Here is a 16,269-nt window from a genome sequence, read left to right on the forward strand (position 1 = left end):
GGGGATTGGAGAGGCACTGTTTGGGGCTGTGGCTGGTATTTGGGTATTGACAGACCATGTGTACAAGAGTTTCATGTGTTCTGGGAGCTGCATAATGTTTAGTGCTTCAAGAGAATATGTATTTGCATTGAATTTTACATTATTGAGGTTTTTAAATTCTGTTTTGTTTCGTTAGAGACAGGGTTGGAGCCCATGTTGCCTATGTTGGCCTTGAGCTCCTGGGCTCAAGCTGTTCTCCTGCCTCAACCTCCCGAGTAGCTGAGGCTACAGGCTGGAGCCACTAGACTCAGCTTGAATTAGTGGGTTTAAAAAACACGATCATTCATCAGTTTTATTCTATAATTATTTCATTTTCTGCCTCCGCTATATTTTAGAGAAAGTAGTTGGAAATATGTGATTGTAGGTGCCCTAGGGTTTCCTTCAGCACCTCCTTCTCCCCTAAGGTGCAGTCCTCTGTGGCCGTGGGCACACCTGACTACATCTCGCCGGAGATCCTGCAGGCGATGGAGGACGGCATGGGCAAATACGGGCCCGAGTGTGACTGGTGGTCTCTGGGGGTCTGCATGTATGAGATGCTCTATGGAGAAACGCCATTTTATGCGGAGTCACTCGTGGAGACCTACGGGAAGATCATGAACCATGAAGTAAGACATTGCATTTTTCTTTTGGTACCTGGCTCAGGCCTAAAGTACAGAGAGCACAACTAGTGCAGGAATATCCATTAGGAAGCGACGCAAGCAGTTCAGGAAGAGATGTCAGGGTTTAGACCAAACTGGGGACAGGCAGACTGGAGTAGACATTGGAGAAGGCATCCGGAGGTGGGGTCGACACCAGGAGATGTGGACGCCAAAGGAAGGGGAAGGAGGTTCTGAGGGTGACGCCCCCCCCCCACTCTCAGGGGAAGGATGCTGGCCTACTCCAAGCTGGCTTCCTGGAGGGGAGGCAGGTTTCTGTAGACAGACGCGTCGTCTGCATAGGCGTGTGGAGTGAGGCGCCCGGGATTAGCCAGTGGGGGGGTCCAGGTGGGCCCTTGTCATGTGGCTCTAGATTCACTGGTTAGATGTCAACTTTGATTCTCAAGTCTGTTCCCCAGAAATCAGTCCCTGTAAATGATCACGTCTCCAGATGGTGGAGCCCTTCATCCTCCCCATCCTGTTTTCTCTTCTCCTTCCCTTTCCGAACTGTTCACTTTTACTTCCATGTCACCTCTCTCCACCTCCTTTGTTTTCCTTTTTATCATTTTCTCTTCTGTCTGATATTTTTTATTTCTTTTAAAAATTTTTCCTTAGTCATTTGTCTGTCTTTTTTGAGACGGAGTCTCACTCTGTCACCCAGGCTGGAGTGCAATGGCGCAATCTCGGCTCACTGCAACCTCCGCCTCCTGGGTTCAAGCGATTCTCCTGCCTTTTTTTCTTTTCTTTTTAATCAGAGTTTTGCTCTTGTTGCCCAGGCTGGAGTATAATGCTGCAGTCTCGGCTTTACCTCCCAGGTTCAAGCAATTCTCCTGCCTCAGTTTCCTGAGTAGCTGGGATTATAGGTGCCTGCCACCACACCTGGCTAATTTTTTTGTATTTTTAGTGGAGACAGGGTTTCGCCATGTTAGCAAGGCTGGTCTCGAATTCCTGACCTCAGGCAGTCCACCCGCCTCGGCCTCCCAAAGTGCAGAGATGGCAGGCGTGAGCCATCTCGCCCAGAGAGTCATGTGTCTTTCTAATGCCGATTTCACCCTCTCTACCAGCATGCTCATAGCGTTTCCCTCCTGTGCACACGCAGATCCCAGGATGGTCCTGATTGAGTGCCGGCCTGTCCTCCAGCCAGTGTCTCCCACAGTTTGCTCTCATAGTGAGCAGGTTAACACTAAAGTGGTAACTGGTTTTCCATTTAACTCCAAATCAAAGCAAAAGTTACAGTTTTAAAAAATGTGTTTCCCAAAGTAGAAGCATATTTTTTATTTATAAATTAATATATACCCCTATAAAAACTTCAGACAATGCAAAAATGCATATTATAGGTAATGAAAATCTCCTCATCCACTTCTTAATGACAAATTCTGTTAAAAGTAACAATTGGGACTTAATTGTTACTTAGAGCCTGCCAGCAGTCACTGAGTGCTGACCACCTGTGGGCGCTTGGGTCAGGCACCTCGTGAAGCAGGTGACGTTGTTGTTCCTTTCTGTAGATGACAAAGGTGGTGGCTCAGCCCTTAGCCCACTCTACCATGAGGGTGTGTGGCCTCAGCAGACCTAAGCACGTGTGTGTGTGTGCGCGTGTGCATGTGTGTGTTTAGATATGTGGCATCATGTTACATATAAACAGTTTTTTGTCATTGTATCTTTGGTGTCTTTCTGTATCAGCACACGGACATGTTCCTTTTTCTTTGTGCCCCATCTTTTTTGTTTTGAGATGGAATCTTGCCCTTGTCACCCAGGCTGGAGTGCAGTGGCGTGGTCTTGGCTCACTGCAACTTGCACCTCCCGAGTTTAAGCGATTCTCCTGCCTCAGCCTCCCAAGTAGCTGGGATTACAGGCCGCCACCATGCCTGGTAATTTTTGTATTTTTAGTAGAGATGGGGTTTCACCTTGTTGGTCAGGATGGTCTGGAACTCCTGACCTCAGGTGATCTGCCCGTCTCGGCCTTCCAAAGCGCTGGGATTACAGGCGTGAGTCACTGTGCCCAACCGGTATCTCTTTTAACGAGTCTCCTTTTTGATGGGCATGTAGGTAATTTGCAGTTTTCTTGGTCAGAATACAGTGCATGTTGTGTTTCCTCCTAGCGACTGCTTTCGTAATGTGAGTTTCCAGAAGCGGAACTGCCATGACGCTTACACCTTACACTGTGCGTTCTGACGGGGCTGCGCCTGTCCCTCTTGCCGCACACGGCACGTTTCCCACATTCCTTGCCACCTCCATAGGTAAAAATGTGTCATTTACTTGCAATGTGGTCCCAAGTCTACAACAAGTAAAACCAGAAGGACCACTGATTTTCTTGTTTGCCTTTTGGGAATGGAAATTTATTAGCTTTGGATTGCATTTCGTTCCCATGAAATAAAAAGCGACCTGCTTTGGAGCTACCATTTCTACTTTGTTTCCTATAATGTCCGTACACCTTAAACTCTCTGAGTGCGTCCACCTGTCCACTGGCGTTTTTGCCACACCTTGCAGGAGCGATTCCAGTTCCCGTCCCATGTCACGGATGTTTCTGAAGAAGCGAAGGACCTCATCCAGAGGCTGATCTGCAGTAGAGAGCGCCGGCTGGGGCAGAATGGAATAGAGGATTTCAAAAAGCATGCGTTTTTTGAAGGTCTAAATTGGGAAAATATACGAAACCTAGAAGCACCTTATATTCCCGACGTGAGCAGTCCCTCTGACACATCCAACTTCGACGTGGACGACGATGTGCTGAGAAACACGGTGAGTGGGAAAGTGCCGATCTCAGGGTTGCTGGCTGTGCGTCTGACACGCGGGGCTGTGTTGAGGGCGTTGCTCATCAAGTCAGTACAGCATAAAGCTGTGAAATTTGGCATTTAAGACACAGTGTGCTTTTTATTCCAGTCTTCAGCTGGGTCATTAATATTCCTTTAAAAAATGATGGATGACTCAGTTTGAGTAAAATTGAGTTAAACAACTCTTTTGTTTTGGAACTCAACAGCAGTACTTTTGCTTTTATTTTCACGGTACTTGATACTTTTTTTTTATTTTTTGAGACAGAGTCTTGCTCTGTCACCAGGCTGGAGTACAGTGGTGCGATCTCGGCTCTCGGCAACCTCTGACTCCCTGGTTCAAGTCATTCTCCTGCCTCAGCCTCCCGAGTAGCTGGGATTATAGGCATGCATCACCGCGCCCAGCTAATTTTTGTGTTTATAGTAGAGACGGGGTTTCACTATGTTGGCCAGGATAGTCTCGATCTCCTGACCACATGATCCACCTACCTCTGCCTCCCAAAGTGCTGGGATTACAGGCGTGAGCCACCGTGCCCGGCCTACTTGATACTTTTCAAAGCAGTGTCACATACATCATTGTATTAGAGCTTCACTGCAGCCCTGTCACCGCATTTTAGGTTTTTTAGGTTGAAAGACGCCAAGACATGAGCTCAGCCTACAGTCCCACAGGCAGTGTGGCAGCCTCTCCGTTCCTGGTCTTTCCCCTGCATGTGAGAGCACGTTAAATCTTTCTAACATTACAGTGCTTTGTGTCTGCATTGATGTTTCTTTATACAGCAAGAATTCAGAACAAAGATGACGATAACAGATGTTGAGTCTCCACACTGATGTTTAAGATCAGGATTTTCAGAGTTGGGTTCTGGCTGTGGGACTCGTCTGGTGTCCCCATCGGCTCTGACAGGGCCTCTTTGATGCATTAGCCAGTACCTTTGGTCCTGGAGAATTTTGCTCATATCTCATAAAATTATTTTGTTCTTATCAAACCCATACATGTGTGACTTGTCTGGGGATGGACAAACTGCAATTTAACCAAATAAAAGGAAAATCTTCTTTGTTGCTTGTTAATTTAGAGAGTTTCTTACACTGAAGCATCATCATTCACTCTGTATGGTTGATTCCCAGGACCTCTCGAAATGAATGACCAAGAACCTGGGGAAACTCCTAGTAGTTTAATAGGAGGAACAGAGGTTCTTAGAAACTATGAAGTACTCCTTGTAGGGTCATGGAAAAGTTATATTTGGACCGGGCGTGGTGACTCACCCCTGTAGTCCCAGCACTTTGGGAGGATGAGGTGGGCGGATCACGAGGTCAGGAGTTTGAGACCAGCCTGGCCAACACGGTGAAACCCCGTCTCTGCTAAAAATACAAAAATTAGCCGGGCATGATAGCAGGTGCCTGTAATCCACCTACTTGGGAGGCTGGGGCAGGAGAATCACTTGAACCCAAGAGATGGAGGTTGCAGTGCCTGAGAATACGCCACTGCATTCCGGCCTAGGTGACGGAACGAGACTCCATCTCAAAAAAAGAAAAGTTAAATCTATTTGCACTGAATACTTGCTTTGATGGCTTCACATTCAAAATAAGGGCTGAACTTTAGACCACGTGGAGAAAAGGCTGAGAAAGGTATTGTTGTCGTTGAAAGGATTGTTTTCTTAGACTCTAACTCCAGACTCCAACTCCTTCCACACTGAAATTTCTCAGATAAAGAACTTTGCTTATATTTTTTCTTTTTTGAGACTGATCTCGTTCTATCACCCAGGCTGAAGTACAGTGATGCAACCTCAGCTCACTGCAACCTCAGCCTCCCATGTTCAATCAAGTCTCATGCTTTGGCCTCTTGAGTAGCTGGGATTACAGGTGCACGCCGCCACATCCAGCTAATTTTTGTATTTTTAGTAGAGACAGGGTTTCACCGTGTTGGCCTAGGCTGGTCTCGAACTCCTGGTCTCAAGCAGTCCACCCACCTCAGCCTCCCAAAGTGCTGGGACTACAGGCATGAGCCACTGTGCCTGGCCCCTGGTTATAGTTTTTAATAAAGGAAGATCCTCAGAATGAAAAACAGAGTTATAATAAACTTATCTAAAATAGTTTACCTTTGGGTTCCTTTTTGCCTTGGGGCCTCTTGTCTCAGGTCAAGAACTCTGTCCTGTGTCCTCAGAGGGGCATGCCTGTCCACACTGTTGAGCTCTGCACACAGTTGTGTTAAGCAGTGGATTCTGTGGCTTTAAGAAGTCTTTGAAAATCACTAACCTGGTAACGGCCTGTGCCATTGTCATCATCAAAATCAGTGCATGTATCCTGTGAGCTTTATTGTACATACAGCAAATGGGGCCAGGCTTGAGAAAGACAGATCTGCCATACTCAGCTCCCCTGCAGAGGACACCATGGAATCTGCATTCTCCAAGGCCACGTGTTCTGCCCAGTGCCTCCCGTCACCATGACTATAACCATCTTTCCTCTTTTTACCTGTTCGTTTGAATGTAGATTTCATTTGTGTTGTGTATGTTCTTATGCAGGAAATATTACCTCCTGGTTCTCACACAGGCTTTTCTGGATTACATTTGCCATTCATTGGTTTTACATTCACAACAGAAAGGTATGTCTGGATTTATCATTCCCCAGGGAGAGCCTTCCCTTGTGGTAGATGAACAGTCAGACACCACACTCTGTCCCTAGGAGCGGGCTGGTGGGTGGGGTGTGCGCTGGGAGGCCATTACTTAAGGGAGATGGAGATGAGTTTTTGTTCTTAAAATATACACACCTGATGACTACAGGTGTTACCACAGCAAGGTTGCAGGTTTTTTCTCTACAGATATCCAGGTCGTAAAGAATTCAGGTTTCATGGCGTTTGTTGTATGTTCTTCTTTGTACAACCCTTTAAAAATATTAAAACCATTCATGCTCATGATGGTGCAAAAACAGGCCCCAGGCAGGATTTCTCCCAGAGCCCGTAGTTTGCCGACCCCTGACCAATAGGCCACCACCATTGGCAGGGTTAGCTCTGATCCAGTCGGTGGCCGCAGCAAGCAGAACAGTTGCCACACGCACTCAGCTGAGAGCTGGCTTCCGTCAGAGCACTCTGCTGCCCTTTGTAAGGATTGTGTGCCGTGGGCCCCTGTCCCAAATGGGCCTCTGCAAATTCGTATCGCCTGAGATGGTCCACCTCTATTTTAAAAGGAAACTGGGGCCGAGAGGAGAGGGGTTAGGAAGAAAGGGAGGTGGGGGAGGTGAAATGAGACAATGGAAGCTCCCACTGTGCCACAGAATCTGATTCCCAGCGTCTTCTGGCAACTGGAACCACAGTCGAAAATGTCTTGGGAGGGGGATATACCCACACTTTTTTTATTTTATTTTATTTTTTTTGAGACGGGATCTTGCTCTGTCGCCCAGGCTGGAGTGCAGTGGCGCAATCTCAGCTTACTGCAACCTCTGCCTCCTGGGTTCAAGCAATTCTCCTGCCCCAGTCTCCTGATTAGCCAAGACTACAAGTGCCCGCCACCATGCCTGACTAATCTTACTTTAGTAGAGATGGAGTTTCACCATATTGGCCAGGGTGGTCTCGATCTCCTGACCTCGTGATCTGCCCTGCTTGGCCTCCCAAAGTGCCAGGATTGCAGGCATGAGCCACCACACCTGGCCGACATCCCCGTATTTCTACTCTAGCTTGGAGGAAATCTCTTTTGGTGTGAGAGGCCAGGGTTACACAGCCCATAAGCCACAGTGACGCTGCTGTCCTCCAGTCCACAGGAGGCTGTCTGGGTGGGAATATTGATTTACCAGCCCCCGGTGCAGAGGTTCTTGACCTTTCTGGTACATCCCAGCTCACTGAGAGCTTGTTACACTTGCAGGTCCCATGCCCATGGCTGTAGCTTGGCCAGATAGGCCTAGAGCTCTCCTCTTGACAGACCCCGCAGGGCTAGAGCAGCCCAGCACCCTCAGACCACCTGTGGAGAAACACTGACCAGGTCTTCTGTAAAGGGGGCTGGGTGCCTTTATGGGACTCAGCATAGGAGCTCAAAATTTTCCTGACTTCATTGTCACATAAAGAGCTAAGCAGGACTAAGTAACTCCTAAAGCAGCCCAAGAATTAAGCTGTTAAATGGGAGCCATCCTGGGCTTCAGCCTGTGCCTCGGATGTGTGCGTCATCGAGTGGTCTGGTCCTTGGTAGGGGGCTTAGCATGCTGGTCAGTGCTAGAGTTGGTGGCTTAGCCTGCAGGGGAAGAAGGGTTGAAAGAGCTGTCCAGGATTGCTTGGCCAGTTGGTGGCCAAAGCAGGAAGCTCTCAATGGTCCGTGCACACCGCTGACCTCCAGACAAGAGCTGGGGCTGCCCTTTAAGCCTTGCTTTATGCAAAATCCATGCTTTCTGGTTCTGCATTTAGTTAAGTGTGAGGGATGATTCAGAAATGCCATTTCCCCTCTTTTGCAGAGGTGCTTGCTTTGCCCAGCAGTGGGGAGTGCTCTTGTCAGTGTGTCCTTGACCATCCGGTCACTTATCTAACTTTGGCTCCATAAACAATAAAGTCTTTTCTTGGGTATTTTTGTTTGCCAATTTAAAAAGACTACATTTCACCCTAGGAAGTTTGAAAATGCTGATGAAATCGCTGAATTTTCAGTAGATCAAAACCTGTTGCTTGATTTCCCAGCTGTTTTTCTGATCGAGGCTCTCTGAAGAACATAATGCAGTCCAACACATTAACCAAAGATGAGGATGTGCAGCGGGACCTGGAGCACAGCCTGCAGATGGAAGCTTACGAGAGGAGGATTCGGAGGCTGGAACAGGAGAAGCTGGAGCTGAGCAGGAAACTGCAAGGTGAGGGCGGCGTCGGCTCTGGGGCCGGGAGGGGGTGCTGTGGCCGGGCTGCACCTCACGCTGTCTCTCCATCCCTCAGAGTCCACCCAGACCGTGCAGTCCCTCCACGGCTCATCTCGGGCCCTCAGCAATTCAAACCGAGATAAAGAAATCAAAAAGCTAAATGAAGAAATCGAACGCTTGAAAAATAAAATAGCAGGTATGTTTTAAAAAGTATGACCTCTTAGTCTCTGTTTTTGGTCATTACTCTCTTAAAAGGGAATTTCAGAGTCCTTTTCATAAGGTGAGAAAGCAAAAAAAAAGCTTTAGCTTTAGCAAGCTTATTTAGAGTTCTGAAATTTTGGTCAGTTCTTTTTTTTTTTTTTAGACGGAGTTTCGCTTTTGTCCCCCAGGCTAGAGTGCAGTGGTGCAATCTCAGCTCACTGCAACCTCCACCTCCTGGGTTCAAGCGATTCTCTTGCCTCAGCCTCCCAAGTAGCTGGAGTTACAGGCATGTGGCACCACGCCCGGCTAATTTTGTATTTTTAGTAGAGACAGGGTTTCACCATGTTGGCCAGGCTGGTCTTGAACTCCTGACCTCAGGTGATCTGCCCGCCTCGGCCTCCCAAAGTGCTGGAATTAACAGGCATGAGCCACCGTGCCCAGCCCCAGCTGGATTAGTTCTAATGATATTATTTTATAGCCACCAGCTAGAATCAATTCCTGATATTTTATCTGTACGTTATCTGGCTATTTTCTGCTTCTCCATTACAGTTTTCCTCTTTGTGGCTCGCAGACAGTTCCTAGAGCTGCTTTCCTCCTAAAGCTTAATCAGTGACTTGGCCTGCTCCTCGGTGTTATAGATGCTAGACCTGCCGTCACCACTTTCTCTTGGTGGTTCCTAGGTTATCAAAGTTCCCTAAAGGCTCCAATCACTTTGCTTTGTTTTGTTTTTTGAGACGAAGTCTCGCTGTGTCGCCCACAGCGAGTGCAGTGGTGCAATCTCGGCTCACTGCAAGCTCCGCCTCCCGGGTTCACGCCATTCTCCTGCCTCAGCCTTCCAAGAAGCTGGGACTAGAGGTACCCGCCACCATGCCTGGCTAATTTTTTGTGTTTTTAGTAGAGACGGGGTTTCACTGTGTTAGCCAGGATGGTCTCCATCTCCTGACCTCGTGATCCACCCACCTCAGTCTCCCAAAGTGCTGGGATTACACGCGTGAGCCACCGCGCCCAGCGTGACTCCAATCCCTTTTAAGCCTTAACCTCACACAGGTTGGCTCTGCAGTTGACCTTCACCTGCAAAGCACACTTCGAATCTCTCACCTTCTCTGCGTTTCATATCAGGAACCCCACTGTCCTGATCCAAAAATGGACTCTTTGATTGAGTCGCTTACTAAATAAACCTTTCTTGCACACTGAAAGGACAAGGGCCAGGCACTATGCTGGGTGACACAGGTTAGAGGGACTGAGCAGATGAATGTGTGTGCCACCCAAGGGCTCCCAGTCCTCAGAGGAGATTCCTGTCGGATCAAAGTCTAGGGAGCCTGTTCAGCACATGCAGGTAGCTCTGCCCATGACACTGTGTGTGTGTGTGTCTGTGTGTGTCTGTGTGTGTGTGTAAGTAAAAAAAACCTCTGAATGGAAAAGAGTGTTGTGAATTATTAAATAATTTCCTATCAGTAAGTCATCTAACGTAAAGTTTGCATGTAGTCACTGCACATAAAGGAACACGGTTTATTTCCCCTTTTACCCAGATTCAAACAGGCTCGAGCGACAGCTTGAGGACACAGTGGCGCTTCGCCAAGAGCGTGAGGACTCCACACAGCGGCTGCGGGGGCTGGAGAAGCAGCACCGCGTGGTCCGGCAGGAGAAGGAGGAGCTGCATAAGGTAGGTGGCTCGGTTCGGGGTGGGAAAGGCTTACGGGACCTTGCAGAGTTTTGTAAGGTCACGTTCATGCAGACGATGGAAGACCTCTTGGGACTTCTGCCCATGGGCTGTCCCTGCTGCATGCAGGACACCAGGGCCAAGCGTGGCCCCGGGGCCCCTGCCACGCCTGCCTGCTGCACAGCCTCTGTGTCGCCTGGCAGAGCTTGGGTCCCAGTGGCAGGTGCCTTCCACCCCCTCGCCCACAGCGAGTATCCAACTCACAATCAGCCTTTCCAGTCTCCACTTCAGACCCACAGAGAAAGCAGCACCCCACTGCATTCTACCTTGTGCAGCTCCTCCTTCCTTGTGCAGCTCCTCCTTCTCCTCCTTCTCATGTCCATAGGGCATGGTGGCCGTGGCAACACACGCTGTGTCTGGAGCCAGGCCCTCCCCTTCTCTCCTCTGCTCTTAGAGAGGGCCCCTTAGTAATGACAGGGAACTGCAGCAGAGGCCCTGTGTTAAAATCTGGGTGATTTCACCCCGTAATTCCTTTATAAATTTCATTTTTAGTAATATATGGGAAACTTTTATGCTCAGGTGCCAGCATGTTAGTAACACAATTATATATATGTTTTCTAAAGTACATTAATTGATACATGTTATCCTTGAACCTGTAGTTTGTGATCTGTTCTCTAAAATGTACCAGGTATCAAACCCAAATTGTTTCTTAAGATAATCTGTGATGGCATCCACCTGAGTGACTTGTCGAAGTGCAGTGTGGGGTGTGTGGCACCTCATTGCTTGACAGGGTCATAGTACCTCCCAGCGGGCCCAGAGAGGCCTGGGGAGGCCTCCCGTCCTCGTGTGGACAGCTGCTCTGCCAGCTTGCTCAGGGTCTTGTTGCTTCCATCTCAGACCAGCAGGTGCAACAGTGACTGAACTGCCAGATAGTTGACCAGATGGGCTGCAGGGAGGTCAGGGTCATCAGTGTGCAGAGTGCAGAGTAACAGCCAACATCCGCACATCAGTCTCCAGTGAAGGGCAGGCTGTCCAGCAATTGTTTTTATGCAGTTCTTCACTTTGACTTCACCTTCAGCACTTTGTGTCTATGTGTTCTTTTCTGATTTTGCTTATGTTGAAGTAACTAGATTGAGTGCCCAAATGCTTCATTCAGCTTTGCGGCTCTGCAGGCGACGTCGGGCAGAGGCTGACATTATGGAGCCAGGCGTCCTCCTGTAAGCACGCTGCGCCTGCGTGGTTGTGGGGCTTTTTTTTTTTTTTTGAGATAGAGTCTCGCTCTGTCGCCCAGGCTGGGGTGCAGTGGCGCAATCTTGGCTCACTGCAACCTCTGCCTCCCAGATTCACACCATTCTCCTGCCTCAGCCTCCTGAGTAGCTGGGACTACAGGCGCCCACCACCACGCTGTAATTTTTTTGTATTTTTAGTAGAGACAGGGTTTCACCATGTTAGCCAGGATGGTCTCCATCTCCTGACCACAGGTGATCTGCCCACCTTGACCTCCCAAAGTGCTGGGATTACAGGTGTGAGCCACTGTGCCCAGCCTGTGGGGCCTTTCTTGGTGTGCAGTTGGTGCTCAGCACCTGAGCCCAGGCGGCCTTCCCATTGCCTATGTGGGTGGCGTGAGACAGAGCATAGGTCTTTTTCCAAGCAGGGAATTTCTCAGATCTGTGGCTCTAATCTGTAACCAGCACTGGCTGTTGCTTTTAACTCCTCAATATCGTGGAAGACCAAACCTCCAGCCTTCCAAGCCTTTGTTAGGCAAACATAAAACATCTGTAATTGTTTTTGTTCAGCAACTGGTTGAAGCCTCAGAGCGGTTGAAATCCCAAGCCAAGGAACTCAAAGATGCCCATCAGCAGCGAAAGCTGGCCCTGCAGGAATTCTCGGAGCTGAATGAGCGCATGGCAGAGCTCCGTGCCCAGAAGCAGAAGGTGTCCCGGCAGCTGCGGGACAAGGAGGAAGAGATGGAGGTGGCCACGCAGAAGGTGGACGCCATGCGGCAGGAGATGCGGAGAGCCGAGAAGCTCAGGAAAGAGGTAGCTCTGGGGATGGTTCAGGGATGGTATCTACTGGACTTTTGTGTGACTTTTATAAAACGTCTTTGGAATCTTGGGCTGCATTAGTATAAAAGGGGTTGGAAATTTTCTGTGGAGCCAAGTAAGTTGATGGGCTGAGCATTTATTTTGTTCTCGTCCCTCAATATCGGTGAAATTACAATAAGGTTCTTGTGGTGCTGATTTTCTTTAATTCTCTTTTAAGTAAATAGAGGGTGTTTGTACTGTGCTATGATGCGGCCTGGCTTATGTGAATAAGTCCACACAGGGCAGGTGGCAGTAGAAAGGCAGATCACGGGCGGGTGCGGGGCTCACGCCTGGAATCCCAGCTCTGTAGGAGGCACCGAGATGGCTGGATCGTTGAGTTTAGGAGTTGAGCAACATGGCAAAACCCCATCTCTACCAAAAAAACAAAAAAATCAGCTGGTCGTGCTGGCGGTCACCTATAATCCCAGCTACTCGGAAGGCTGAGGCAGGAGAATCGCTTGAGCCCAGGAGGTGGAGGCTACAGGGATCCGAGATTGTGCCACTGCACTCCAGCCTGGGCGACAGAGTGAGACTCCCCTCTCAAAAAAAAAAAAAAAAAAAAATACGTATATATGAAAGGCAAATCACGACAAAGCACACTTTGAGGCCGCCTGCTGAGGTGAGCGCCTCTGAAGTGTCTTGACGCAGCACTCGTCCACACTGTTGGAATGATTGCAGCCCCAGAGAGCTTTCTTATGCAGGCTACAGCTCTCAACGTGCACCATGGCAGAAATTAAAACAGAATTTTGTTAATACAATGAAAACCCATTTCATGTTAACATATGTAACATGTTTAATGAAAAGTAACTATTTCTTTAAAAATGTGGCAAGAAGAATGGCATTTTTTACATTTTGTTAGCTTTTCTTTAATATCTGGCTGAATGGAAAACGGTTGAGTTCTCATGGCTGTTTCTTCAGTCTGTTTTGCTGCGCTGTTCGGGATAAAGTACATGAAGAAATCCTGGCTCCCACATATAGCTAATTAGGAGAGGAAGGGCCCTGCACACCCCTGACAACGTCTCAGGACCCCAGGGGTTTTCAGCCCCCTGCTGCCCTAGGTATTCCAAGTGTTCTGCTGTGACATATTTTAAGCAATGCTTAGTTTAGAACTCTATTAAAATTTCCTTGATAAATCCCATGAATGAGAAGGCCTGGAAGCACATGCTCCTGCTCCTTTCAAGTTCAGGGTTCTTTGTTCTTTAGCCACAGAGGAGCTGTTTGTTTTCTTCTTAGTCTATTTTGCAACCCAAATATATTTGTAGTTATAGGCAGTTAAAACTGAGGTTAGTGATACCCCTAATGAGGAATTAGCATTCCCCCTATGGGGGAAGTGATAACAGTGCCTGGGATTTGCCCTCGAGTGGTTTGGGCACAGGCAGAGATGAAGCGGGCTTGGCTCCAGGGCTCACTGCCGAAGCTGGGTGCAGCACGCGGGTTTGCTGTTCTGCTCGCTCTTGTGCGTGTTTGAAATGGCCCATTTAATTAATGAATTCCAGTTCTACAGATATCAAAAGTACTTGTTTTCACAAATCAGTGAAATTTAAATTTCAAGAGATTTATCTTTCTTGAAATTCAAAAGTATCATTTTAAGCTAGAGTTGAACCTTGCTTTATTACTAACCAACCATCCCAGTTGAACCCTGAAGTGTATTCCTCAAACTTCCATTTGTGGTAAGATTTGATGAAGGGCAAACACGCTCAAAACTCCTTTGAGGTCTTGTTCTTGTAGAGGTCCCGTGGGTGCTGCTGTAACTGGTGAAGTGGAGCTCGCTTTGTGTTAATAGAAACCGGATCTTCCTCTTGTAGCTGGAAGCTCAGCTTGATGATGCTGTTGCTGAGGCCTCCAAGGAGCGCAAGCTTCGTGAGCACAGTGAGAACTTCTGCAAGCAAATGGAAAGCGAGCTGGAGACCCTCAAGGTAGTGCTGGGCGGGGGTCTCTGCCCTTAACCGAGAGGAATGCTCATCTTTGCTGATGCCACCACGTGGAAGTCACCTTGTGTAATGTGTGGTCCAGGCTGAGTGTCACTGAGGCTGTTGAGGGAAGACCCGCGTGTGGAGAGGTGGGGGGTGTGACCCCTGCCTTTGTGACTGCTTTCATTTTTAAAGGCCAAGTTCATTTCTTTCCTTTCTTATATAAAAGTTTAAGGCAGTTCACTATAAGTCCTAGGAAACTAATATCTAACCGGCTCATTTCCTGCTCCAGCGCCGTCGGTTCATAGCCTTCTTCACGTCGTGGTAGTCTAAATTCAGTGCAGTTGAGTTTTGGAAAAGCTCCTTAAAGCCTGCTACTGACTGGGGAGGAAACAGACTGGCCATCAGTCAGGGCCTGCTGGTGGGGCTGGAGGGTGGCCGGCAGGCCGCAGAGGGCGGGAGTGGGGAAGGCCGCAGCGGCCGAGTGGGCGAGGGGCTGGGGGCGGATCTCCTTGGCAGTATAGCGTGGCCTGGGTCTCCTCATGTGTGGGCTGCGTGTGATGGGTCTGCCCTCTCCCTTCACCTCGGTGATCTGGTAGCTCTTCCTCTGGGACATGGGCCCGAGATGCTGTTCCTCTGTGGCAGCGTGGCTTGGCTGGACCTCAGCGTGTGGTGCCCGAGGCTCTTGCTCCTTTCTCAGCCCTCGAGTCTCCTCTCTGCACAGCAGGCAGAGTGAGCTTGGCAGACCAAAGCCAGATCACATTCCTGTGCGGTCAGGGCCTCCGTGGCTCCACAGCTGTCCAGCAGCCACCCTCCTGCCTGCTCCAGCCCAGCAGTGCCTCTCCCACCCCTCCTGTCCCCGCCACTCCAGACACACTGGCCTCTCTGCGTGCTGCAAGCACTGCCAGCACGTCCCACCTCACTCCAGCCTGTGCCCTTGTTCTTTGCCCCTAGCCTGACACCTCACTTAATAGGCCAGCACCTTACAGATGCTGCCCCAGCCATCCCGGCACGCCTTCCGCTCCCTGCAGCCTGGCTGGGGTGCGCAGCCCCTCCGCCCGTTTACTGATTTGCTGTCAGTTCCGGCCAACCGCATGAGAGCAGAGACCTCAGTGTCACCCCAGTCACAAGGAGGGGGCCCAGCAGAGTCAGCCCTCAAAAGAATGCTGCAGGCATGAATGAACAGGGTGTGGGGCAGAGCTTCGGGGTCCCAGGCAGACCCAGGCACATCCCCCTGCAAGGCTGTCTCCTGCTGTGACTCCCTAGAATCTGGATCACGTTAGCCAGGTCAGCTACATCATCTGGTGTAGTCCAGGCATACACGGTCCTTGGGAAGGTGTCTGCACTTGCTGGGGATGAAAGGGGATGAAAGGACAATGTGACCCTTGAGGACACAGAGGTTTGTCAACTTATGTTAACCTTTGTCTTCAGATGAAGCAAGGAGGCCGGGGAGCAGGTGCCACTTTAGAGCACCAGCAAGAGATTTCCAAAATCAAATCTGAGCTGGAGAAGAAAGTCTTATTTTATGAAGAGGAATTGGTCAGACGTGAGGCCTCCCATGTGCTCGAAGTGAAAAATGTGAAGAAGGAGGTGCATGATTCAGAAAGCCACCAGCTGGCCCTGCAGAAAGAAATCTTGATGTTAAAAGATAAGTTAGAAAAGTCAAGGCGAGAACGGTAGGTTTTCATGAGCTCCTCAGTTCAGAAGATGAAAGCTGATACCTATGCCATAGATAATGAATATTAGCGAAGTTACGAGCTTTTAAAACTGTTTCTTGCTCACCTTGGCAGGCATAACGAGATGGAGGAGGCGGTAGGTACAATAAAAGATAAATACGAACGAGAAAGAGCAATGCTATTTGATGAGAACAAGAAGCTAACCGCTGAAAATGAAAAGGTAATTAGTTCAAAGTACCTGAGTTAGCACTTTGTATGGAAGTTATAATTAAAAAAATTTTTTTTATATTTTTAATTTGTGTGGGTATGTCCGTAGTGGGTATATATATTTATGGGGGAATAGAATGTCATCATTCTTGAGTCTTGGAAGTTTGGTATCTTTTTTTTTTTTTTTTTTTTGAGACGGAGTCTCGCTCTGTCGCCCAGGCTAGAGTGCGGTGGCACGATCTCTGCTCACTGCAAGCTATGCCTCCCAGGTTCACAC

General features: G+C 48.8%; 1 protein-coding gene across 1 annotated transcript in view; it reads left to right on the forward strand.

Annotated features, from left to right (window-relative positions):
• Nucleotides 1–16,032, forward strand: part of LOC111538319 (serine/threonine-protein kinase MRCK beta) — an 84,334-nt gene extending 68,302 nt beyond the window's left edge. The window contains exons 7-16 of the mRNA XM_026447497.2: nucleotides 444–644; nucleotides 3,162–3,410; nucleotides 5,956–6,035; nucleotides 8,085–8,251; nucleotides 8,331–8,450; nucleotides 9,985–10,118; nucleotides 11,912–12,154; nucleotides 14,005–14,115; nucleotides 15,541–15,785; nucleotides 15,900–16,032. Coding sequence (XP_026303282.2) covers nucleotides 444–644; nucleotides 3,162–3,410; nucleotides 5,956–6,035; nucleotides 8,085–8,251; nucleotides 8,331–8,450; nucleotides 9,985–10,118; nucleotides 11,912–12,154; nucleotides 14,005–14,115; nucleotides 15,541–15,785; nucleotides 15,900–16,032 — 1,683 coding nt within the window. The remainder of the gene's footprint in view (nucleotides 1–443; nucleotides 645–3,161; nucleotides 3,411–5,955; nucleotides 6,036–8,084; nucleotides 8,252–8,330; nucleotides 8,451–9,984; nucleotides 10,119–11,911; nucleotides 12,155–14,004; nucleotides 14,116–15,540; nucleotides 15,786–15,899) is intronic.
• Nucleotides 16,033–16,269: the final 237 nt, after the last annotated feature.

This window comes from Piliocolobus tephrosceles, chromosome 6 (assembly GCF_002776525.5).
Source record: "Piliocolobus tephrosceles isolate RC106 chromosome 6, ASM277652v3, whole genome shotgun sequence".
NCBI lineage: Eukaryota > Metazoa > Chordata > Mammalia > Primates > Cercopithecidae > Piliocolobus > Piliocolobus tephrosceles.